Genomic DNA, 25,186 nt, shown 5'->3' with positions numbered 1-25,186 from the left:
AGCACAACCCCACACTGAGCCCCGTGGCCAGGCAGCAGGAGGGCAGGGGTTGGGGCTGAGGCGCAGCAGGAGGAGGGGCTGCCAGGGCTGCCATGGGGCCTTCCAGCCCCTGCCCAGGACGGAGGCAGCTGTGGGGCTGTGAGGGGAGTGCTGGGCTCTGCCAGGGCCCAAGGCAGCAAGAAGAGCCCATGGAGACTGGGGTGCTGGCAGAGGCAGCCAAGGGGCAATGCCAGCCCCGTGCTCCCCAGCAAGTGGCTCTGCACCCTGTGCCAGGGCAGTGGGGAGCAGAGCTGCCTCCTAACCAGTGTGGGAGGTGATCCGCGGGATGTGATAGCCCCTGGGGCTGGCTGGGGGGTCCAGGGCACCGCAGCCACCTGTGGGCTCACTTGTGTGGGGCCACAGCCCAGGGCTCAGCCCAACACGGCAGCTCTGTCGTGGCCTGTGTGCTGTGGGACCAGCATGGCCCAGGCAGGGCCTGGGGGAAAGAGCAGCTGGGGAAGCCCGAGGTGAGGAGATGGGCGCTCCCGCTGGGGCGCATCACAGCACCTTGCAGAGAGACAGTTTTGTTGGAAACTTTTGCTGGCAGGGTGGAAACGTGTCTGCCAGCAGGAATATTGCCCAGGGACCATGGGCTCTGGCAGCCCCACAGCCTGACCCCGAGCCCGCTGCCCCCGAGATGTGCCCCTTCCCCACCACCACGTCTTTGTGCTCTGCTCCCCCCAGTCAGCCTCAGGGAGACACCCCGACAGCGGGGCAGGCAAGCACCAGCTCTGGGCCATACCCCAAAGGCTTTTAATAGGAACAGCTGCGGAGGCACAGCGTGAAACCAGGGGAATCAAAAGAGAGGCGATGGCCGGCTGTTTCTGCTGCCCGTGGGAAGAGGGAGACGGTTCCCTGGTGCTCACGGCTCTCCCAGCTGCAAAGTCCCCTCCTCGCTCCCGGCTGCACCCAGCTGCACGGCAGGGATGGGCTCTCCTGGCGCGGGGCTCAGGGATGGCTGTGCACTGAGCTCTGCTGTCGCAGCCTTTCTGTGCTCAGGGGGATGTGCCAGAGGCACCTCTTCAGCATCGTCATAGCCTGTGCTCTCTGGGGACAGGAACCAGGCATCTCCCTCAGCTGCAGGGGCCCCAGCACTTCTCTGCGAGCGCAGGTTTGCCCCTGCAAGCAGCAAGGCAGGCCATTGCACGTTGGCCCCATGGGGTGCCCCTCCTGCTCTCTGCATCACCTGCCTCCCGTCTCCTCCTCCCTCCTGACATGTCCAGCTCCCTCTGCCAGCCCCGGGCCCCCCAGGGAAAACTCCCAGGGCAGGGTCCCCCATCCCAGGAGCTTGGGCTCTCCGTACGGCAGCGATTCACCCGGCACCAGGGATGGCATCCCATAAAGCGGCAGCACCATCTTTCCCTCTCACCTCCAGGGGCATCCCTGGGCCCTGCTCCCTCCTCTGGTGCCCTGGGCATTTCCCAGGCTCCCTGCCCAGGGGCAGGATCCTCCCCAGGGGCAGAAACCTCCCTGGCATCATCATAGCCATGCGCTGGGTCACTTCCAGGCAGGACAGGGACGTCTGAAAGGAGAGGGGAGCTGGTGACACTGAGGAGATACATCTGCAGAGCAGAGGGCGGGAGGATGCCCAGGGCCGTGGGGCTCAGACCCTGGTGTTGGCAGCACCCCAGGAGACTCCCCAGCTCTGTGGGGACACTCAGTGACACCGCTGTCCCTCACATGGCTGCAGGGAGGAGAGATCCACTCCTTCCCGCACCCTGTTACCTGGTGCTGAGCCCGGACCCTCCTCCTCCTTGCTGTCCGCGGGGTAGGGCTGCAGCTTGGCCAGGGACCCCTCTGAGTAGGAGCCTGGAGAGAGGTGCAGCGGCTGTTATGGGAGTGTGCTCTGCTGAGCCGGCTTGTGGTGAGTGCTGCTGGGGACGGGGGACCCACAGAGGCAGGGCTGTGTGGGGAGGAGGGCTCAGGACTCACCCTGCTCCCCTGGGACCAAGCCTGCCTCAACGGGGCTCCCAGAGCTGCCCCGGGACAGCCCCTTCCCTCAGCCCTGCGGTGCCACCCGGGGATTTATGCAGGGGCAGGCAGAGAGGGGCTGTCCCTGGCTGCGATGGGAAGAACTGCTGGGGAGGAAGCTCCTCTGCTGGGCCCAGGACCCGGCTGCTCTCCCCACACACCCCAGCGCTGCAGGGACCGTAGGCCAGGGGACTGCCGCGGGTCAGCCCTAGGTGGAGGTTTGGGGACAGAGCCCTGCCGATGTGCCCCCATGAGGGACCCACACCCACCTGAGATGCTGAACCTCGCCCGCTTCTCCCATGCCGGGCCGTAACCGATCTCCTCATAGACGGCGTCAGGGAAGGGCTCCCACGCTCTCCCCGAGCCTGCGGACAGCGGCAGGGCTGGCCCAGGGACAGGCAGAGAGGGGACAGGATCCCGCTCTGCTCCCCCTGCTTTGGTCCCCGGGGCCAGCAAAAGGCTCTGGCCACAGCACAGCCCCGCTGCGCTGCCTGCTCACCGCTACCCCTTCCTCAGTGAGGGCAATGTCCCCACGGAGGTGAGCGGGGGCAGCGACACCCTCACAGCGTCCCCTCAGAGACAGCCCTTGTGCCCCTCTGGCCCCTGGGTCAGCTCCCCGGTGCTGAGCTTGGAGCAGCTCCCGCCTCTCCTCTCCCCCTGGAGCTGCCCCCTCTCTGCCCCAGGGATCCATAGCACGGCCCCTGCCCTGCCGCGGGGAGGTCACGGTTGCACAGAGGAACAGCCTGGGGGCCTGAAACCACAGGGATGGACCCTGCTGCCCCACGTTCCTCCTGGCATCTCCCCTGCCCCACAGACCCCTCCAGAGCTGCCCGGAGCGCTGCCAGTGTCGTGTCCTCGTCTGTGTCCCCTCTGCTCCCACCTCCCCCAGCCCAGCTCCGCCATTTCTCTCCTCGCCCCGTCCCTAACTCCCGCCGTGCCTGGACTCTCTCTACCCCTTGCTGCTGGTGGCCCATGGCCCATGGTCAGGCGGTGGATGAGGCGGCACATGGCAATGAAGGCAGCACACACGCTTATCCCCCCAGCTCTGCCTGTGCCGCTCACTGACACCTGCCAGCACCCCTGGCCTTGCCAGGAGGCATCTTTCCCCGGGACCCACCTGCGCGCCCAGCCCTGGCGCTTCGCACTTGCCCGGCCAGGAGGGCCAGGAGCAGGCAGAGAAGGGCCCCCAGGACGATGCAGATGATGACGGGCAACGACAGTCTCCCGCTGCCAGTCGGACGGTCCCGGCTGGGATCTGCATGGGCAGGAAGAGAGAAAGGGCAGCAGCAGGCCTGGGAGAGGTGGGGGCCGGCACACCCCAGTGCTGCCCCCCACTACAGCAGGGGTAGGGGACCCCAGGAGTGAGGGATGAGGAAGCTCCCAGGCTGCTGGGTAAATGAGAGCCCTCCCCAACGCCCCTCCCCACTGCTGTCCCGGTGCCTCCTCTTGGGAGTTTCACACCCCAGCAAGGAGCCCCCTCCCTGCGGCTGTGGCTCACAGCTGGCCCCGAGAAGAGCCAGCGCTGGCAGGGAGGACAGGTTACCTGCTCGCGGGGTTGGTGCTGCCGTCCTGGGTGCAGCTGCAGAGGGGAGAAAGGGAACTGGGCTGAGAGGGTGGCTGTGAGGGTACCAGGGAGCCGTGCGTGTGTGTGTGCACGCGTGCGTATATCCCTGCCACCCCCCACCCACACTGCCCCTCCTGCGAGGCTGGTCAGGGGGGCTGGGACAGAGCCCAGGGCCCTGCTCTGGCTATCGGGCAGGATGGCGCAGGCAGCCCAGGAGATGCCCCTGGGGGCTGCAGGGCCCTGCAGGCAGGAGCCGGAGGACATCCAGCCGCACAGAGGCTGCTGCCCACTTGGCACCAGGCTCCCATGCTCCACAGGCACAGCCTTGCTCTCAGCAGCTCTGCAGCCATGAGGGGACCCAGTGGGGAAAACGCCTGCCCCGGCTCCCTGCCAATAGCCCAGCGAGGGCTGCCAGCCCCGCCGCTCACCTGAGCACTGCACGGCAGCGTCCTCCTTATGCCGGCAGGCCCCGCTGTCCCCAGGCCGAGCCCAGCAGGCCTGCAGAGATGGCTCAGACCCCCGGCACTCCACCTGCTCCAGCCAGATGGGGCCCGTCCCCTCCCCAAACGCAGCCTCGTCCAGGGCAGACACTGCGGGGCCACAGCCCAGCTGCCTGCACGCCACCTCGGCATCCTGCATGTCCCAGGAGTCGTCACACACCGTCCCCCAGGAGCCGCGATGCCAGACCTCCACCCTGCCCGAGCACCCGCTCTCGCCTCCCACGGCACGAATCTTCTCCCTGTCTGGAGAAGGCAGAGACCTCCCAGGGCACCGGGCAGCAGGCAGAGCCCTGCCAGGAGAGAGGGGCATGCAGAGGAGCAGCTACCTGTGCAGCTCGTGGAGTTTGGGCACACGGTCCCCACGGCCGGGGCTGTTTCTGGCCGTCTCCCTGCAGAAGGCAATGCTGCCGTGAAGGGGCTGCTGAAGGGGGTCGTGCAGCAGAGAGTGGGGCTGAGCTCTGCTCATGCCTCCCTGTGCCACCTCGCTCATGGCAGCAGCTGAACCCCGCTCCTTCAGGGGACATGCACGGCACTGTGGGGGACCCTGGCTGCTCAGCCCCAAAGGGACCCTGGCTCACAGAGAAGCAGGAGGGTGTCCGTGGAGGGGACACGCCTCGCAGCCCTGGCTGGTCTCTTCTGAGACCTTGCCTGGAGACACCGCTGCCTCCCCCGGGCGCTGCTGGCAGCCGGCTGGCAACTGCTGGCGAACGAACGTGTGGGGCTCTGAGAGCTGAAGTGCCATTTGTGCCACCAGAAGCAGCAGGGTCTGGCACGTACAGTAAAAGCCCCCGTGGGCCCTGTCTCTGCGCTTGACTGTGCCCGGCAGGGAGCAGGAGCTGGGGCGATGCTGGTGCCCAGGAAGCTCAGAATTACCACTGCAGGTGATGTGGGTCTCCTCTCGCAGGTCATCGCACGACCGTGGGTCCCAGGGAGCAGAGGGACACTGCCAGAAGGAGCTGTTTCTCTCCCCACACTCCACGCGATCCAGCCAGGCGTGGCCAGACACCCTACCAGAGGGCAGGCGTGTTTCCAGGGTCCCCGCGTCCCCGCAGCCCAGCTCCTTGCATGCCAGCGACACCGTTTGGAGAGTCATTGAGTTGGAGCAAACGCTCCCCCATGTGCCATTGTAGAAAACCTGCAGGCGCCCGGAGCAGTTGCTGCCGTTCCCCAGCCTCAGGGCCATGAAATCTGGGAGGAAAGGCCCCAGAGGGGCACAGGCTGGTGTGGGGCTGTGGGAGCAGAGAAGCCTCTTCCCCCCGCAGGCCCTGGCCAGGCAGGGGCACGGCCAGCAAGTCACCCTTTTGCCAGGGGCCGAGAGAAGTCCCTGACGGAGAGACACCCATGCCCTCCCCGCTAAGCCCTGGGCACAGCTCAGCTGACAAGGGACCCCCCGTGGGACCGAGGGGCTTCGTGCAGGGGTGTCCCCAGGACAGGCTCGGGCAGGGGCTCCGAGGCAGCCAGGCACAGCCTGGGCCGTTGCCGGCTCTCCCCTCGTCCCGGCCTCCCCGGGCGCTGGGCTCCCACCACAGCTCCCGGCACAGACCTGAGCAGACGACTCCTGCGTCCTCTTTGTGCGCGCAGTCGTGCTGCCCCCAGGACCCTGCCGGGCAGTCCCAGAGAGCAGCTTCGGCCCCGGAGCAGTTCACGCCATCCAGCCAGATCTGACCGGAGCCTTCCCCGAAGCGAGCGGAGCCGACCGCCTCCACCGCCCCGCCGCAGCCCAGCTGCTGGCAAACGATGGCGGCATCAGACAGGTCCCAGCCATCGTCGCAGACGGTCCCCCAGCTGCCCTGGTAGTAGATCTCCACTCTCCCAGCGCAGCGCCCGGGCCCCTTCACCAGCCGCACCTGCCGGCTCCCTGCAGCAGGAAGAAACCCCAGCTGCCCTCAGGGGCTGCTGCCCACCCAGCCCAGAGCCCGGGGGGCCCGTGCAGTGCCACTCACCCGCGCACACGACCCCCACGTCCTCCGCAATCCCTGCCGCCGCTGCGCTCTCGGGCAGGGAGGTGTTGCAGAGGCTCAGCTCGGCCTCGTGCCCTGCGCACCGCACCCCTCGCAGCCCCACGGGACCCGTCCCTCTCTGAGGCTTCGCGGGGTTGTAGGCTTTTTCTGCCTCTCTGCACCTCAGCTGACGGCACACCACGCTGGCCTCCCGCACGTCCCACTCGTCATCCAGGACTCGGCCCCACGTCCCGCGCTGCAAGATCTCCACTCGTCCGTCGCACCGGCTCCCTCCACCCACCAGCCGCAGGGCCGTGGAGCCAGCGGGGCCTGGGGACAGCAGCCGTGCCCCAGCCCTCGGCAGCACCACAGAGCCCACAGACCTGCAGCACCTCCCCAGGCTCTGCAACCCGCACAGCACCCTGCAGCTCACCCGCCTGCCCCAGCCCTCTGCGCTCAGCTTCAGGAGCACGTTTCCACAGGATTGCTTTCCCAGGCCCTGAGCAAGACGCTGTCTTTGCTCTTGGTGGGGCAGAGCCACCCAACACGTCTCTGCTGAGGGCGATGGGGCAGCTCCCGCAGGAGGGAGCAGCAGCCGCTGCAGGGACCCGGGCACAGGCAGTGCTGGCCAAGCCTTGCCCAACCTCAGCGCTGACACCGGCGCTGCTGAGACAGCAGGCAGAGCCCGCACGTCTGTGCCCCTCTGCATCCCTGGGTTTGGGGTCTGGGCGCCTGCGTCCCTGCCAGGGAGCAGAGCACGGGGGGCCTTTCTGAGCAAACAGCACAAGGTTGGGTCTTGTGCTGACCAGAAGCACCAGGAGCAAGGGCAAAGCCCAGCCCCGCTCTGCACCTCACCCCCCAGGTCTGCTGCTGGGGGCACCTGGGCAGCCCCCACGGGCGTGGGATTGGGCTCTGAGGGGGGGTCTCTGTGGGGCTGGGACAGGGCTGTCTGCAGCCAGAGGGATGGAGCTGAGCCCCACAGCCCTATCCTGGGCCTGTCCTGCAGCAGCAGAGCAGAGGACCCCGCGCCTGGCGCTGGCCGCAGGGCCTGAGCCACTGCCCTGGGGGGCAGAGATGCCTGACCTCGTTCACTCTTCAGCTCTCCCACATCGGAGCCGTCGGTGAGAGCAGGCAAAGCCCTCCAGGTTGCTCCTGGTGCAGGCAGGGTTTCTCAAGGGACAAATGCAGCTGGTGCTGCCACGGGCTCCCCTGCTTTGGGTGGCCATGGCACCTTTTCCCAGCACCCACCTGAGCAAATGACAGCAGCGTGGTTCTCGGGGGAGCACGGTGAGGCCCCCAGGGCAGTCACTGGGCACTGTCCCAGGTGGGCTTCAGTCCCCTCACAGTGGAATGAGTCTCTCCACACAGGTCCGGTTCCACTCCCAAAATGCCCTCCTCTGGGAATGGACTCAGCAAACCCGCAGTCGAGGTGACGACAGAGAACGTGGGCGTCCAAGAGATCCCAGCGGGAGGCACAGAGGGTGCCCCAGGTGCCCAGCACCTGCACCTCCACTCGCCCCTCACACGCCGTGCTGCCGTTCACCAGCCGGAACCCTGTGTACTCCGGGGACAGAGAACGATGAGAGAGTGCGCACCCAGCACGGCACGGTCCCTGCCCTGCTCCCCTGTCCCCAGCACACCCCCGGATATGTAACACCCCACCCTGAGTCCTTACGTGTGCAGGTGACACCGACAGCATTGGCATGGGTGCAAGGCTGGTCCCTGCGGGATCCCCTGGGGCAGGAGATGAGAAGGGATTCGTTCCCGGCACACTGCAGCTCTCTGTCCCACATGGGACCCACACCTTCTCCAAAGCGAGCTGCCCCAGGCACGGACAGGGCTGTGCCACACTGGAGCTCCCTGCAGACCACCTTGGCAGCTTTGGGACCAAAGTCGGAGTCACAGACAGTCTTCCACTGGTTCCCGTCATGGACCTCCACACGTCCTGAGCAGGGGCTGTCCCCTCCGACCAGCTGGACAAATCCTGGAGCAACCAAAGACCCCTCAAGCTCTCCCAGAGCCCTCTGGCAGTTACGTGCCTACATCCCAGCTGCTCTGCAAGGTGGCCACAGGCAGAGAGACCGCAACCACCCCACCACTGCCAGTGGGTGCCGATGGCACAAACACACCAGGGCCCCCCTGCCGCTCCTCAGGCATCATCACAGCACTTGTGGGCTTGCTGCTGTCCGCAGCCGGTGTCTGTGCCAGCTCCCCACGCTGGCACCTGCCCAGGGAGCGGGTCCTCAGCCAGGGCCAGAGTGCAGTGCCAGGCACGCACATCCCCACCAAGGGCCAGGCAGAGGGCAGGGGAGCGGGCAGAGGAGCAGCCCTGGGCTGACACGAGCTCCCGGTGCAAGCACAGGCACTGAGGACAGTGCAAGTGCTGGCAAAGCCCCTGTGGCACAGGGCAGCCGCGGGCTGGGGCAGGCAGGAAAGGCTGGGCAGCAGCTTGGCCCTGCCTGCCTGGGGCCGTATCCCCATGGGCTGGAACTCATGGGGGGACCCTGGGAGAGGAATGAGGTGCCACGGGCCACCCTGCTCCTCTGCCCAAGGCCAGCGCTCCTCCCCTCTGAACATCCCTTTGCTCAGGCTGAGGGACTCCTCTCTGCCAGCAGGCACAACCCAAAAGTCCCTTGCCATCTCATGCCCTTCCCCGGGGCTCTGGGTGGCCACGTGAGCAGCTCCCGGTGCCTCTGGCATGGGGGGACCTGGCCCTCGGCAATGCCAGACAGGTCCTGGCTGAATGGGAGGAGAAAGATGGGAACCAGCAGCCATCCCGGGGCAGGGAGAGGGATTAATCTCCCAGCCCCAGGCCCCCACTGAGGGTGGGCTGAGCCACCTTGGGGCCTGGCAGTGGCTGGACACACAGGGTGGGCTCCCCTTGCTCTTTCCTCAGGGACCAGGGACAGCAGCAATGACAGTCCCAGCTCGGCAGTGTCACCAGCCACACCGAGCCCTGCTCTGGTGCCCACTTGTTGCTCCCTGAGGGCACAGCCAGGTCCCTTCCCCTGTCCCGGTCCCAAAGGTGGGGAACAGGCTGGCCCCTTACCTGAACACGTCACTCCAGCATCCTCATCATGATCACAGTCTTCTTCTCCCCATCCAGGGTGTGTACAGTCAGACAGGGCAGACTCATTGCCACGACAATCAACTTCATCCATCCATATGGGGCCAGATCCTGGCCCGAAGTGCCCGTATTTAGGAGCTGTGACAGCAGACCCACAGCCCAGCTGCTTACAAACCACTGCAGCATCCTTCATGTCCCAGGAGTCATCACACACGGTTCCCCACTGGCCCTGGTGTTTCACCTCCACTCGCCCAGCACAGCGCCCGCCGCCATCCTCCAGCCTCAGCTCTGCAGCCCCTTCAAACAGCAACATGGGACCGGTCAGGAGAGTGCCGAGCTCCAGACTGCAGGTCTAAGGGTCACCCCTGCCCAGGCCGAGTCACAGGCCCCGGGGTAGGAGCCCCTTCCCCTCCAGGCTGTCCCTGCAGCAGTTTTGGGGTCCCTCCTGTCCCCACGGTCTGTGCAGGGCTGGGGTGCCCAACTCCAGCCCTGCGGGGCTATTCACCACCCCACAGCCCTTGGCACCTCTTCCCACGCGAACAGCCCCTGCCCGTGCCCACCCACACACCGTGCCCCCAGGCCCTGCACAGGGCACTGTCTCCTCCCCAGCCAAGCACACCCTGCACAGCCCCATGCCCCCACGCCCGCAGCTTCCCCGGCACCACCTTCCCTGGCACCACCCAAGCCCACACCACCCCCAGGGCTTTCTGTGTCCTCAGGGAGCACCGACACAATCCCAAGGATCCCCCCAACCCACGTCCCCTCCTCGCCCCTGGCATCAGCCCAGCCCCTGTGCTTGGCCAGGGCCCCCAGGAAGGAAAATTTTCTGCAGCCTGCGAGTGCAGACAGCCCGCTCCCCTTCTCTCTGGGGGACACAAACTGCCTTCCTGGGGTCGGGGCTCCCCTGCACCCGGGGGCAGGGAGCAGCACACAAACCTTGCGGGGCACCCCGCAGATTGGCTGTGCCCTGGGGATCCCTGAGTGCTGCCGTCACCCCCTGGGCCACTGCTGGCCCCAGGAGCACAGCCCGGGGGAACAAGGAGCCCAAAAGGGTACCCCAGGATGGGGGATGTCTCTAAATGCAGCCAGGCACGGGCTGCCTTAAAGACAGAGAGGCACAGGGAAAGCCAGAAGGTCCATGGACGTGAGCACCTTCTGACCCTTGTCCCAGTGTTGCCGGGAAAGCAACCCCAGCCCCAAAGGGATCCTGATACCCCGCCACTACCCACTGGCCCTGGGCGGTGAGACAAGGGAGCCAGCACTTACCCCTGCACAGCTGCACCCAGAGGAGCAGGCACAGCACCCGAGGGGACAGGAGTCCCTCCATCCCCATCCTGAGCCTGCTGCCCCGCTGGCACAGCCCTGCTGCGCCCCGCTCCCTGCCACGGCTCCGGGCAACTCACGGGGACAACGACGATGGCAGGCTGATATATCTCTGCAGATGCCGACCCAGCTGCAGGAGGAGCCAAGCGAAGCAGCAGCACCTTTTTAGACATGAGCGGCAGCTATCTCCCCTCCGACACAGACCAGTCCTCCAATGAACTTCTCCAGCGCCGTTCATGACCATATATGAGGGACATCTCTGTCCCACTGCGGGCGTCAGGGTCACTGCGGTGGGGGATCGTCACAGGACGAGCTGAGCGTGGAGGGGAAAGGAGTCTGTCACCCCTTGCAGCCTGCTGTGGGGACAGGGAGCACTGAGCATCTCCTGCACTGGGCTCATCCAAGAGCCCAAGGCGTGAGTGTCCCGACGCCCCCGAGACATGGGAAGCACAGGGCTGGGACTGCCGCGCGACCTGTGTCAGGATGGGAAGGGAACAGCCCCTTCCCCTGCCACAGCCCCTGCTGTGCTGGCAGCAGCAGCTGGGAAAAAGCCTTGGCCAGGGGAAGAGCTCCATGCCAGCAGTGCTGGCTCACGCCTCCCTCCCTGGAGAGACCCACGGTGGGTCCCTCGCAGGAGCCGGAGCTGGGACATGGCCCTGCCCTGGCAGCAGACACGCAGCCCCGAGGCTCAGACATGTCCCTGGCTCTCAGCGTGTCACTGCGGTGCCGTTATTCCCCGCGGGTGGATCGGGACCTGGAGCCTGCAGGTGCACAAACCACAGCCCACGTGGCCTCGCAGCGCTCGCCGCGCTCCCCTGGCAGCGCCCGTGCAGGAAGTCTGTGGTTTCCTCCTGGCACCGTGCCCAGGCACATCCCTGCCGTGCCCCCGAGCCACCCCCAGCATCACTGCTCCAGCCAGGGCTGCAGGGGCTGCTCCTTCGGCCTGGCAGCCACGGGGCCAGGCAGCTCCCGTCCCCCGTCGTGCCCCTCTCATGCACACGGCCGCTCTGCACCCAGCCCCACGGCCACGGGTGCCATCGGTGACGTGACCTCACCCCCTCCTGCTGCCACTGCTCTGTGCTCATGGCTTACACTGTCACACCTCTGCCTGTGGTGCATGGGCTCCTGATGATGATGCTTCTTCCAAAAAGCCACATTTGGGTAGGGGCTCCATATGATCTGCATGACATCAGAAGCACCCACACAAGCCACATGCCTGCTCTTGGCCTAAAAGCTATTCCAGCAGCAGGGAAATCACAGGCTCGTACACAAGCCATGTGCATACTGCTGGCCTATCCGCCACGCAGCTACAGGTGATGTCACAGCATCTCCACCTGCCATGGACCTGTTCCTGGCTTACCAGCTATGCGGGCACTACTGACATCACAAGGACATTCACAAGCCATGTGCCAGCTCCTGGCCCATCATCCACTCAGGCACCAGCAGCCTCACAAGCACCTACACAATCCATAAGCCTGCTCCTGGCCTATTAGCTCCTCAGGCCTGAGTGACCTCATAAGAACCTGCACAACCCATGGGCCTTCTCCTGGCTTGTGAAGTATTCAGACACCAATGATCTCACAAACCCCTACACAAGCTTTGCGCCTTTGCCTGGCCTATCAGCTACTCGGGAACCGGTGACCTCACAACCACCCCCACAAACCATGTTCCTGCTCTTGCCCTGTCAGCTCTTCAGGAAGCAATGACCTCACAAGAACCTACAGAGTCCAGGGGCCTGCTCTGGGCCTATCAGCTACTCTGCCAAGAGTGACCTCACAAGCACATCTCCCCCTGTTTGCCATGTACTCCTTGTTGAGGTATTCAGTCTCCAGTGACCTCACAAGCTCCTCTACAAGCCTTGCACCTGGTCCGGGCCTATCAGCTACTCTGCCAAGAGTGACCTCACAAGCTCCTACACAAGCCATGAGCCTCCTCTTGGCCTATCAGCTACTCAGGCAGCCGTGACCTCACAAGCACACGCCAACCTAGGTGCTATGTGCTCGTGTGGTGCAGTGACCCCAGACGGCAGCTAAACCCCCACCCAGGCACTCACTGCCTCCCTCCCAGCAGGATGGGGGAGACAACTGGAAGGGCAACAGCGAGAGCAAAACTCATGGGTGACGATAAACACAGTTGAAGAAGTGGAGGGAACAAGAGAAAAGGAAAGAAGGGATGGAGAAGCACTCACTCACCCCAGCAGACCGATGCCCAGCCAGTCTCCGAGCAATGGCTCCTTTGGAGAAACTCCCCTCCCAGCTGTATTTCTTAACAAGATGCCAGATGGCATGGACTATCTCTTTGGTCAGTTCGGGTGGGCTGCCCTGACCTTGTCCCCTCCCAGCCTCTTGCCCACCCCCTGCCTCCTCGCCATGGGGACGCAATGAGACACAGAGAAGGCCTTGACATTACGCCAGCACTGATCAGCAATAGCCACAGCGTCACCGTGTTATCAGCACTGTTTTAGCCACCAGCGCACAGCACAGCACCATACGTGCTGCTGTCAAGAAAATGAACTCCACGCCAGCCAGACCCAGGACAATCTCCACCCCTTTCTACAAACCGTTTGCATCCTGCTCAAGGCCAGCAGGATTCAATGCATTTCCATCAACCACCACCCCCTGCTTCCCTGTCCTTTGACATGACATACACACAGGGTACTGGGTTTGGCTGGTGTGGCTCAAGTGGACCTGGACAAGTCCCAGCCCACTCCTGACGTCTCCCCTCACTCAGTCATCTGGAGTTTTTTGCAACATTCAATCAGGTCATCAAGCTAAGGACGAGGCAAAACATGTAGCACCGGCTTGCCCCCCACAATGGTCTTACAGGGAGCTGTGAGATCCCCGCCAGCCATGGGGGAAGGGAGCTCACCTCCACCATTAATGTTCTTAGTGTGACACCTCAAAGTGCAATGTGCAGTTCACGGGCCCATTGGCTGCTTTTTCTCATTCATGTGGTTCTTCTGGGGGATTCCCTTGGGGTCTTTTCCTCTTTGTCCCCATGCACGTGGTCTTCTGAAGCTAGCATTTTGTCCTGGTTTTCCATTTTCACGGAGAGCATGGCCTGTGTCTTGCAGCACTGGTCAAAGCCCAGAGCCTGCCCCAGTAAGCCTGCATGGCCGCCCTGCAGGGCTGGGCTGGGCTGGGCTGGGCTGGGCTGGGGGGGATTCCCAGTCCGGCTCACAGCACTGGGCTCTTCTTTGCAGGTGACAGGATTTGCTGTGGGGGCCCCTTGGAGGCCTCCTAGACGCGGGCCGTAGCCCTTGGGCATGTTCCAGCTTGCCCACGCCCCACCACTTTTCGGGCACCCCTCTGCCCTCCCGAAGTGCCCCCAGCCCCGCCCTGCCAGGGCTTGTTCTGCAGCCTGGTAAAGTGGGGGACCCTGACCTGGCCTTCTCCTTTTGTTTCTATTCACATTTAAACGTTAATTGCTCACTCCACTAGCTCTTATTCCATAAAAGGTTTTATCCATTTCATACCTATGTGTTTATGGCTACATATATTTACTTTCTCTACCTTCATAAATGTTCACATGTGTATATAAATCTATACATGAATACATATATATACATCCACAAGAATCAGAATAGGTGCTGGAATAGGACTGGATTCCTCCTCCTGCTGGGTCAAGGAATGTGGTGTTTAGGTTTCGGTCTGTTAGCAGTATGGTAACGCCAGCAGCTAGGACTGGAAGTGATAGTAGTAGTAGAACGGCAGTAATGAGTACGGACCATACGAATAGTGGAGTTTGGTATTGTGAGAGGGCTGGTGGTTTTATGTTGATGGCAGTTGTGATGAAGTTGATTGCGCCTAGGATGGAGGACACACCTGCTAAGTGGAGAGAGAAAATGGCTAGGTCTACTGAAGCTCCAGCATGGGCTAGGTTACCAGCTAGTGGCGGGGTATACAGTTCACCCTGTGCCTGCCCCTGCCTCTGCTGTGGAGGAGGCTAGTAGGAGTAGGAAGGATGGGGGCAGGAGTCAGAAGCTTATGTTGTTTATACGTGGGAATGCCATATCTGGGGCGCCGATTATAAGCGGGACTATTCAGTTTCCAAAGTCCCTGATTATAATTGGCATTAATATGGAGAAGATTATTACGAAAGCATGGGCGGTGATGATTACATTGTAGATCTGTTCATCTCCTAGGACGGTCCCTGGTTGTCCTAGTTCTGCGCAGATAAGTAAGCTAAGGGCAGTTCCAACTATTCCGGCTCATGCACCAAAAATCAGGTATAGGGTGCCGATATCTTTGTGGTGAGTTGAGAATAATCATCGGTTAATGAAGGTCACAGGTAAGATGGCCGAGTGTCAAGGCGTTAGGCTGTAGTCCTTTTTACAGAGGTTTGATTCCTCTTCTTATCGGCTCTGTGGTGAAATTCATGTTGAGTTGCAAGCTCATCGATGTGTGCTAAGAGCGTGCCAGAGCCTGATAGATGGAGGCCTGTTGGTTTGGGCATCTAGCTGTTAACTAGAATTTTGTGGGACCAAGGCCCACCTGTCTAGACCAAGGCCCTAGCTTAATTAAAGTGTCTGCGTTGCATTCAGGAGAAGCAGGTTAGTGTCCTGCGGGTCTTAGCAGAAACTAAGAGGGTTTAACTCTTGTTTAAGGCTTTGAAGGCCTTTGGTTTTGGCTATGCTAAGTTTCTAAATGATGGTCAAAATTATGGGGGAGATCGGTAGTAGTAGGGCCGATAGGGAGGTGAGGATGGCAATCAGGGTGCTTGTTGATTTGCTGACGTGCCACTGTTTTATGTGGTTTGTGGAGTTTGGTGGGAGTGTGATTGTTGAGTAATACGTGAGGCGGAGGTAAAAGAATAGTCCTAGTAGTGACAGTCTAGTGATGGTAGTGGCTGCTGTTGTTATTTCTTGTTTAGTTAGTTCCCGGGTGATGAGTCATTTGGGCAAGAAGCCTGTTAGTGGTGGAAGGCCTGCTAGGGAGAGTAGGGTTAGTAGTAGGGCTGCGTTTAGCATCGGGGTCTTTGTCCATGTGGTTATGATTGTTGCTAGTTTTAAGGTTTTGGTTGTGTTGAAGGTGAGAAATACGGCGGTGGTTATTAGCGAGTACAGGTAGAAGGTAAGTAGTGTAAGGCTGGGGTTGTAGATGATGATGATGATGGCTATTCAGCCCAAGTGTGAGATGGATGAGAAGGCTAGGATTTTTGGAATTTGGGCTTGGTTTAGTCCTATCCAAACCCCTAGGGCAGCAGAGGCAATAGCTATGCTGGTTAGGAGTGTCGGGCTGAGTGAGTGGGATGTTAGGAAGAGAATGGTGACTGGGGGGAATTTCATTATTGCTGATAGTAGTAGGGCAGTAGTTAGGGATGATCCTTGAAGGACTTGTGGGAATCAGAAGTGGAATGGAACTAGGCCTAGTTTTACTGCAATGGCTGATGTTAGTAGGGGGCAGGATATTGGGTGACTTAGCTGGGTGCTGTCTCACTGTCCTGTGCATCAAGCACTGGTTAGACTTGAGAAAAGGATTAGTGTCGAGGTGGTTGCTTGGACTGGGAAATATTTGATTGCTGCTTCGATAGCCCGTGGCTGGTGGGATTTTGAGATGAGAAGGGTGATGGCGACTGTGTTGATTTCTAGGCCGGTTCAGTATACATATATATAGTGCAACTATCTATAAATAAATACGTGTTTAGAAGTATTTGCAAACTTATCTATAAATAGATATCTTTTAGATAAATGTCCATATATGTACATGTGAGCCCTTCCTGGCCCAAAGGCGGTGGGCAGCCAATCCCAGGGCTGCCTGAGAAGACGTGGGTATGAAGGGGTGAAGAAGTGGCTGCCAGCCAATCCCAGTGCCGGATGAAAAGAGGTGGGCAAGGAGGCTGTGGGAAGTGGCAGCCTCCCTGTGGGCAATGCCAGGGGCTTCCTTTGTGCCGTGGCCCTGGGGACACCGGGACGCGTGGCCAGTCCTGCCAGCCAATCCCAGGGGCTGCCTGAGAGCAGGCGGGTGTGACGGTGTCAGGAAATGGCCGTCAGGCAATCAGAGAGCAGCATGAGGTGTCACCCAATGGCAGCTGACGGCCATGGCATGGCGGCACCCTGTCCCAGCCTGGCGGCCAAACCAAAGTGGCGGCCCCTGTGCAGGCAGGGGCAGGGCCTTCCGCGCCTGATGTCTCGCTGGGCACAGCGGAAGGGGTGGCCGGTGCTGGCAGCCAATCAGAGCAGAGCACGTGGCGGGAGAGGAGAGGGGCTGCCAGGGCAAATGGCGCCGGGGCTGCTGGCAGGGGCCGGGACTTCCCCCGGCAGCCGCTGGGCGCGGCACCTGTCCCGCCAGGGCTGGCGGAGCAGCGGGGCCTGTGCTGCTGGCGTGTCCCAGGGCAGGGATCCCAACAGGCAGCAGGAAGGGCCCTGGGGAGCTACAAACACCCCAGCCAGAGCTGGGCCTGCGCAGCTGCCCGAGCCTCCAGTTTCCTCCGAGCTCCAGGCCCCGGCAGCGACTGTCCCGCAAAACATACGGGCCATGGAAGTGACATGGAACAGCGGCCCTGGCTGAGCCCTCGGGGCAGTTTATCTGCGCTTCTCCTCCCGGGGAGCCTGCAGCTGCCCCAGCACCGCCTGCGGTCACCGTCTGACAGCGGCACAAAAGGAGCCCTCGCTCTGTGTGGGGGCTGTCTACGCATGCGCTGGCATGGTCTCTATTTTCATCTTGCTCGTGACAGCCAGCCACAGCATAGCTTGCTCTCACCTGTGTATGGGGGTGTGGAGGGAGCACGTCTGATCCCCTGAGAGTATTGGGTCAAGGCCCTGTTTGGCTGCCACAAGGGATAATACAATAATGAGGAAAGGAGGAAGCCACAGGCAAGAAGAGACAGGGACACAAACCTGACGGGCAGATGCTGAGGGAGGCAGTGCTGGGAACCAAAGCTGGCCAGTCATGCTGATGGATGGAGGCGTGTGAGAGGGGGAGAGTGTTTATTCCAGCAAGGTTATCTGCTTGGGGACCTTGTGAATTGGGAAGCTAAGAGACAAAAGGGGAAACCAGAAGCAAAGTGTGCTGAGACAGAGACTTGACGAAAGATGGAGTGAATGACAAGAAAGGAACTTTGCCAGTCACACTAGTTGTTGTGCCATCAAGAAACTACAGGTGCCACTTCCCAGAGGACCAACCGGACTTGTCAAGTGACATGATTGTGAATCAGAGGGACCATGGACTGGGAGGGATGCGGGAATCAGGAGAGCTATGCAAAGCCATGAGGGATGTGCAGAGGAAGGGGAAGCGGGGAGGAACAAAGTGGGGTTAGGCAGAAAATGGTATAAAAGAGGCCAGGTGCGTGTAAAACTCGACTTAGTGAGGAAGGGGATGGAGTTTTGAGTAAGAGGGAGGAGCCATGGGCTGGTGATGTATTAGGAAGAAACAGGGAAACACCTGTGAAAAGCTTCACAGGAATTAGGGTGTGTACCAATGGCTCTGCACCAATGCACGCAGCCTGGGTAACAGAGAGGAGGAGCTAAGCACCACTGTGCAGCTAGAAACCTTATGGCTGGTGTTCCCTCCAGGCCACCTGAGCACGAGGAGCCTTTTGAGGAAGCGTTCTTACTTCAGCGGCAGGAAGCATCCCACTGGGAGGCTGAGATCCTACTGGGGGACTTCAGTCCCCCTGCGTCTGCTGGAAAAGCAGCACAGCGAGCTGTAAGCAGTCCAGGAGACTCTTGGAGTGCGTCGAGCATAATTTCTTAATGCAGGTGATAGAGAGCCCAGCCAGAGGGGAAGCATTACGAGACCTGTTGCTTGCAGGCATGGAAGAAGTAAATAGAGAGGTCAAGGCTGGTTGCAGCCTGGGCTGCAGTGATCATGCCCTGGTGGAATTCTGGATCCTGAGGGATATGGCGATATGGGCCAGGTAAAGAGTAGGGTCAGGACCCTGAATTTCAGGTGAGTGAAGTTTGAGTGGTTTAAGGAATTAGTGGATGGGACGCGCTGGGACACTGCCCTCAGGGCTAAAGGAGCTGAAGAGAGCTGGCAGCTCTGTCAGAACATTTTTCTTAGCGTGCAAGAGTTCTTGATTGCCATGTGGAAGACATTGTGCAAGGAAGGCAGGAGGCCCGCATGGCTCAGTAAGGAGCTCCTGGTCCAAGTGCAGCGTCAGAAGGAAATGCAGAGGCAGTGGCAGCAGGGCCCTGTGTCGTGGGAAGAATATAGGGACGCTGCCTGGATGTGTAAGGATGGAATCAGGAAAGCGAAGGAAGAGCTGTGGCTGAATTTGGCAAAAGATGCAAAGAATAATAAGAAGGGTTTTTACAGTTGTGTTGGCCAGAAAAGGAAGATTAAAGTAAATGTACCCACCGTGATGAATTCCCCTCTCACTATTAAATTCATCTCTAAAAGGTAGATTTGTTAAAGGGTGGTTGACTGTTGTCAGCCACAACATCCAGTTGTTAATCCCATGTAGATGTTTTCTCCACGGTGCTTGGCAGGACATTAAAGACAGGCAGCAGAGAGAGACCTTTCCCATTTAGTCTTGGCACAGGTAGACTAAAAGACCCTTTCTTCTTCCATTTCCTAACCCATGTCCTTTTTATGAACATTTGCACCCACATCAGCTCTTGTAGGGGTTTTCCTAAATGCTCCTCGTTTATCCTCATCACGTTTAAAAGCAATTATGAGTAAGTTGCTAACACCAAGGCCACCCAGGGGCATCCCCCGGAAAACGTCCCCCCTGTCAATGCCCCCCAGCCATGGCTGACACCAAGTACGCTGACCTGCCCGGCATCGCGAGTGTGGGGCTGAAGCGGGGAGCAGGCAGGGCCAGGGTGTCCAGAGGGGGAGCGGGGGGAGCGGGTACGTGGGTGGCTGAGGGGGTTGGAGGGGTGTGGGAGAAGGGAAGGGGATGGGCGTGTCTGCGGGGGAAGTGAGGGCATGAGGGGTGTTTGTGGGGGGAGCTGAGGGGCTCCAGGGTGTGTGTGGGAGAGCTGAGGTAATCGGTGGTGTCTGGCTGGGAACTGAGGGGGTCGGGGGAGTCTGAGGGCAACCGAGGAGCTCGGGGGTGTCTGCTCATAAATGATCTGTCCAAGCCCCCACAGTCAGTGCCATCTCACAAGGCAGCTAAGAGGTGACCACAGAAAGAGTAAAGGGACAAAAAGCGGGAATTATTCTCCAGGGATATCCTGTTTAATCTGCTCTTAAATGAAACACTAAACATGGTGCCTAGACAGGCCTGCTTTGCTCCTCTTCTCTGCCAGCAGGAGAGCTTTCCCGGGGCTGCGATTCTGCTCTCTCAGTGACACTGGAGCTTTGGTGAGCGACCCTGGGCTGTGGGAGCCGGAGCTGGACCACGGGGGCTTCTCCTTCAAGCCCCATTCCCCTGCGCTGTCCCTTGCAGCCCGGACCACAAGCATCCTTCTCCTGAGGGACAAAGCTCCCTTCCCCACTAGCAGCACAAGCTGTAGGAAGCTCCCTGGAAGAACGTTTGCAAGGGACACACACAAGTCGAGCTGCCACACATCCTCTTTGTTTTATTATTCTTCCTAAAGGAGGTCTTGGGCCTGCGGGTGGTCGTTGAGGCTCACCATCTTCCCATGAACCTGTACCCGGTACACACAGGTGTACTCTGGGTTTCCCCAGTTGCTCTGCACCTGGAATTTGATGTAGCGAACGGTCCTGGGAAGCTCCTTCTGTAAAGAAATGGGGGGAGCCATCATTGCGCTGGTGGGAAGAGCCACAACAGATTGCGGGAGGCCCCCCTGCCTGCGCTCCCCTGCTGAGGACCAAAGGGCAGCCCTGACGGAGGAGGAAGCCAGGGCAAGCAGAGCCCCCTTTGCCAGGGCCAAGGAGGAGCCCTCTGTGCCTAGAAAGCAAAGGCCTGGCCTCAGAGGCTTGCTGAGGGCAGCTGTGGAAAGCGGAGGCACAGTGCTGCCCGGGCTGCCGCGGGACGCGGGGAGAGTCCCGCTGAGGGGGGCAGGCGTCTGCCATCCTCCCTGCCACCGTCTCCCCTGAGGGGGACTGTTTCCCTTCCCGCACCCCTTCCCACTGCTGCTTTCTCTGCGCTACCCGAAGGGAAAGGAAAGCCCTTGCAAAGGTGGGGCAGCTGCCTTGGCCAGCAGAGCAAAGCCCCATTTGCCCTCCTCTTGCCGCCTTCCCCGCAGGGGCATGGAGCGTGGGAGAGCAGAGGCTGGCTGGGGTGATCCTCTGCACTCCTTCTTCCAAGGACTTGCAGACAAGCCTGCCTTCTTCCCGGGCATCCTGCCCACAGCTCTTGCGGTACCTGCACATGGAATGTCTGAGCGATCTCCTTGTGCACGTCGTAGGTGAATGTCCCCAGGAGAGTTTCTGCCGTTGCCTCATCCACTCCCTCAAAGACGAGAGAGAAAGGGAGCCGGTCAGGCCGAAGCAGGGTGTCAGAAAATGGGCACGGCGAGGCCAAACGCGGGAACCCTTGCCCACCTCCCTTGGCTCCCTTGGTGACTCAGCTTAGGGTGAGTGTGGGTCGGGATGCTTTCAGCATGTGCTCCAGGATCGTTGGCCATGAAGCAGAGAAGAAGCCCCCAAAGGCACAGAACCTGCACGTGCCCCCAGTGGCGCCCCAGGGGATGCGGTGCGCTGCAGCACCCAGCCCCAGACAGAGCTCTGAGAGAAGCCACCACGAGAAGCACGTCTCTGGTACAGCTTTTCCCTGGGGCCGCCCCCCACCCCCAACCCTCCCCGAGAAGTGCAAGGCCAGGACTTACGGAGACAGCAAAGTCTTTGGGGGCACTGCTGACTTCCCCGGAAGGAGAGACTGCCTCGGAGATATGCCAGATGGTGAAAGCCTTTGGCCAGATTTGCTCAGGCAGCCGGATGACCACGTGGCCCCGAGATCCTTGGAAAGCCCAGCAGTTGCCAGGGGCAATACGGGGCTGAAACCAGAAAGCCATGACCATCAGTTGCTACTGGCAGCCAAAGAGCCACCACAGCTGCCTGTTTGGCCAGAAGCAGAGACCTTGCCTTGCCTGTGGGCTGCAATCCTGTTTGTAAATGAGTACAAGTGCATGGGCAGCAGGGCAATATGGAAGTGTTTCTACAAACCCTCTGGGCTCCACCGCCTTTCCCAAGGCAGCTCTGCTTTCTCAGAGCCTGCAGAGAAAGGGCAGGTCTCCCTAGTGTACCTCACCCCATCGTCCTTCAAAGATTCCGCTGCAGCTACAAGGTCCAATGCAGACATGGACCCTGCTTCAGACGTGGTAGACCAGATCAGGGCCGGGGGCCCAGAGGAGCACCTCTCGCTGCTGGCATGGCTCAGCAGCCCCCACCACTCCCACCCACTCTGGAAAGGGACCCTCAGAGATGCCGTATGGCAGTGGGACTCCCAAGGACAAAGTTCCTTGGCAAACTGCAGCCAAGGGTGGTGGGCAGGTCACAGCAGCTGGGTTCATCTCGGTCCCCTTCCTGATGGGACGCAGTGCTGCCAGGGATCGCAGGGGTCAGGAATGCAATGCAGGCTGCAGCAAAGTGCTGTGCACTTGGTCTGCCAATGGAAAGCAAGGAGGTGAAGCACACTGAAGCCAGGAGTTCCTTTGTGACACCTGCCTGCAAGATTGTCTCTGGAGGGTTTCCAGAAGAGAAGGCAAATGGAGAAAGCCACCAGGTCTTCTTGCCTTGCTCACCATAACTCTTGAATGTCCTCTCCTCATCAATGGTGGCACCTTACATGACGGTGGAGAGAGATTAGGAGTTGAAGCAGTGCATTAGGATGCATTTCTCAGGCTGGAAAGCAGAGCTTGGCAGAGTTTGGGGGAGTGCCATAGACAACGTGAGGGCAGTGAGACTTCCTGTCTTCCTACCTATGGCTTCCAGAGCCCAGTCAGGCATCTGGAGGTAGTTTTCAAGCACCTTCTTAATTGCCGCCTGTGTCAACTGCAGAATTTCCTGGGGAAAAATTGGGAATGGAGAGATGGCAGTGAACACACACACACACGTGCACAGGCCATTCTGCATGAACCCCGAGCCCTAGCACAGAGCCAAGGAGCGCCTGTGTGTCAGAAAACCCAAGGCAAGACCTGTCGGAAGAGGTGCCGACTCTGAGAGTGCCAAGAGGAAGCAGCAGGAGGGAGCCCGGATAGGTAGCGGGGTCTCTGATCTACCGCCAGCACCCTTACCTCTCTCTTCTCTGCTTGGACACCATGGTCTACGAGGACCTCTCTCACTGCCTGAAGTATGTTCCCCCTCGCAGCAGACACCTGAGCCACCGTCTCCTCGAGCTCCCGCATCTTCTGCTCCAGCCAAGCCTGTGAGTTCCTGCAAGGCAGAGGGAAAGCAGGTCTTGTCCAGCAGCTGCCAAGCCTCTGCAGGCAGGCTCCAAACGCCGTGCAGAGAAGGGTCAGGTGAGCTTGGGTCAAGCCCCGTCCCCCGGCCCCTTTCCTTCCTCTGGTTTACAAATGGCTCCCTTCCAGCACCGTGGGTAGTAGATGGAAAGGCCGGGAGCCCTGGGTGCGAAGCAAGTGAGTGCAGGCAGCATGAAGCCAGCTGAGACGGCTCCACAGCGTGTGTTGCTTGGCAAGAAAGCGCTCTTACCCCAGAGACTGCAGCTCCGCTTCAGGAAGGCCCGACACCTCCTGCAAGATAAAGAGGGTGTGGGATGGACTCCTTAAGTAGCTTGTTTACCGCCAGAATTGACTCTTTGGAGAGACACTCTATTGGAGCAAGCATGAGGAGCACTGCCAGGGCTTCCCAAAGGAGACTCCCCTACGGAGAGGTGGCAGAATTTCCTGCTGCTTTGAGTCACTTTGGAGAGACCCTGACCCAAACCTGGCCTCTTTAACCATCCACGTTCAGCAGAGCATCTTTCGGGTCTCCATCTGACCCCCCCCAGGCTCTCCGATGGGTATGCAGGCAGCAAAGGCACCTTCTGCCAAAGTGCTCCCCACTTCAGCCTGCCACCCTCTGGAAGTCACTCGGGAAGATCCGTCTCCGTGTTAAACCCCAAGCAGGCGCTAAGGAGACTGAAGGATGACCAGAAGTGCTCCTCCCTCGCCTCTGCCTCAGCGGTGATGGGGAGTTTTGAGCAGGCACTGCGTGTTCCCAGGGGAGGCAGGAGGGCAGAGCGACGGCCTTTGCAGGCGTTGGCTTTCCCACAGCAAGGGACACTTACCTGCAACGCTCCCGTTCCCCACACCGTTGGGTGTCTCCAGCAGTAGACAAGAGCTGTGGGTCACATTGTCAAGAGATGGTTATTTTCCTCAGGAGCTGCTCCCTCTGCCCAGGACTGAGAGGCCCATTTTTGGTGAGGGGTACTCACCCGACAGGACGGGAAGCAGCAGGAGAAGGAGCCTCAGGACACTCCTGCCCTTCTGGTGGGTGTGGCGTTGTCTAAAAGAGCAGGACCACTGCTGTTAGAAAAGCGCAAAATCTGGGACACGTATTTGCCAGGGATCTGCTTAGGAGCTCGCTTGCCACCAGGTTCCTGTGCTCAGCACAGCTGCAAGTCTGAAAGCCCAAGGGCCTTTGGGAAGGTCTGGCCCGTTGCACCCCACCCCTGGGGCACAAAGAGCTCTGGCCTGAGACAGGGGCAGCAGCCTGGCCCTGCTCGGCTCTCCCCGCAGAAGGGGCAGGGCCGTGCCCCCAGAATGGGGTTGCTGGGCTGCCCGGCTGGAGGGCAGTAGTGCAGACAGCCCCCGTGCTGTGGGGCTGCCTGCTCCTGCCGGGAAGCCAGGCAGCACACAAGGCTTCTGGCCTGACCACCCTCTGCTTTCTGGGCCCCCTTGCACCCACCTGCCCAAAGTGGCTGGCATCTCCACAAGCCCAGCACACCGACCAGGCACAGGGCAAAGCCTGCTCTCCTCCCGAGACCCAAGCACCTCTTCTCTAGGCATGCGCTAGCTGCTGCCAGTGCTCTGCTTCGCACTGCTGCCCACCTCTGCAGCGCGGGGTTTTATGGAGGGCAGCAGGTTATGACATCACAAGAGCCGCCTGGTGATGCCCGTGATGAGCTGAGAGGGGCTACCAAGAAAGGGTTGCTGTGCTGCCTGGAGGGAGCAACCCTGTGGGTGAGCCTCCGCCCGCAGCTGCAGCTCCCAGAGACAAGGGGCCCAGAAGCACCCGGGAGCACAGAGAGCAGCAGCTCCTTTGGCTCCTGGCATCAAGCAGCGTGGTGTGCAGGTCCCCTCAGGCTGGAGGGCCACCCAATGCAGACTGGCACCTCTGCATACAGCCAGGGCTGCTCAGATGCACGCATTTTCACACGGTGTTAACGGAGATGACGCTGTGCATGGTGGAAATGATCAGCAGCATGGCTGTCTCTCTCTCTCTCTCGAGTGGTGCTGCTGTCCTGGCCTCCCTCCCTGCCTCCCTCCTGCCAGTGCTGGGCCAGCTGCTGTCCCCAGACCAGGAAGAGCTGCTGCAGGCACCCAGGGTGCTCCCCAGAGAGCCCTGTGCCACCTCCTCTGCCTTCCTGGCTGCCCAGGGATGTTCCTGGGCCACAAAGAAGGCCACAAATGTGCCTTAATCCTGACATCACTAATAGTACTGCTGCTTACAATCAACCTACTAGGCCTATTACCATATACATTTACCCCAACCACCCAGCTATCAATGAACATCGCACTAGCCTTCCCACTATGACTAGCCACCCTACTCACAGGCCTATGAAATCAACCCTCAGCCTCCCGAGGACACCTACTACCCAAAGGAACCCCAACACTACTAATTCCTGCCCTAATCATAATCGAAACCACCAGCCTCCTTATCCGACCACTAGCGCTAGGAGTCCGCCTCACAGCAAACCTTACAGCAGGACATCTCCTTATTCAACTCATCTCCACAGCCACAACCGCCTTACTCCCCATCATCCCAGC

At 60.6% G+C, this 25,186-nt stretch overlaps 2 protein-coding genes and 1 pseudogene across 2 annotated transcripts; all 3 read right to left on the bottom strand.

Annotated features, from left to right (window-relative positions):
- Positions 1–901: 901 nt before the first annotated feature.
- Positions 902–10,577, bottom strand: LOC142595966 (scavenger receptor cysteine-rich domain-containing protein SCART1-like). The gene is given in 18 exon segments (XM_075724834.1): positions 902–1,158; positions 1,409–1,561; positions 1,765–1,848; positions 2,280–2,375; positions 3,128–3,265; positions 3,554–3,589; positions 4,003–4,317; positions 4,401–4,463; positions 4,948–5,262; positions 5,618–5,932; positions 6,018–6,344; positions 7,263–7,577; positions 7,690–8,025; positions 9,064–9,418; positions 9,451–9,540; positions 9,542–9,627; positions 10,076–10,181; positions 10,485–10,577. Coding segments are annotated over 18 exon segments (3,480 nt in total).
- Positions 10,578–15,046: 4,469 nt separating this feature from the next.
- LOC142595965 (NADH-ubiquinone oxidoreductase chain 2-like) lies at positions 15,047–16,445 on the bottom strand (annotated as a pseudogene).
- Positions 16,446–18,133: 1,688 nt separating this feature from the next.
- Positions 18,134–24,931, bottom strand: LOC142595964 (SUN domain-containing protein 3-like). Its single transcript, XM_075724833.1, has 9 exons — positions 24,905–24,931; positions 23,632–23,702; positions 22,493–22,631; positions 22,178–22,262; positions 21,924–22,039; positions 21,086–21,253; positions 20,623–20,709; positions 19,928–20,032; positions 18,134–18,235 (listed from the first exon to the last, which is right to left on the bottom strand). Exons 1-9 carry the CDS (start codon positions 24,929–24,931, stop codon positions 18,134–18,136), a joined length of 900 nt encoding a protein of 299 aa, XP_075580948.1.
- Positions 24,932–25,186: the final 255 nt, after the last annotated feature.

Source organism: Pelecanus crispus, chromosome 25 (genome assembly GCF_030463565.1).
Source record: "Pelecanus crispus isolate bPelCri1 chromosome 25, bPelCri1.pri, whole genome shotgun sequence".
NCBI lineage: Eukaryota > Metazoa > Chordata > Aves > Pelecaniformes > Pelecanidae > Pelecanus > Pelecanus crispus.
This window is presented reverse-complemented; position numbering and strand designations above follow the sequence as displayed.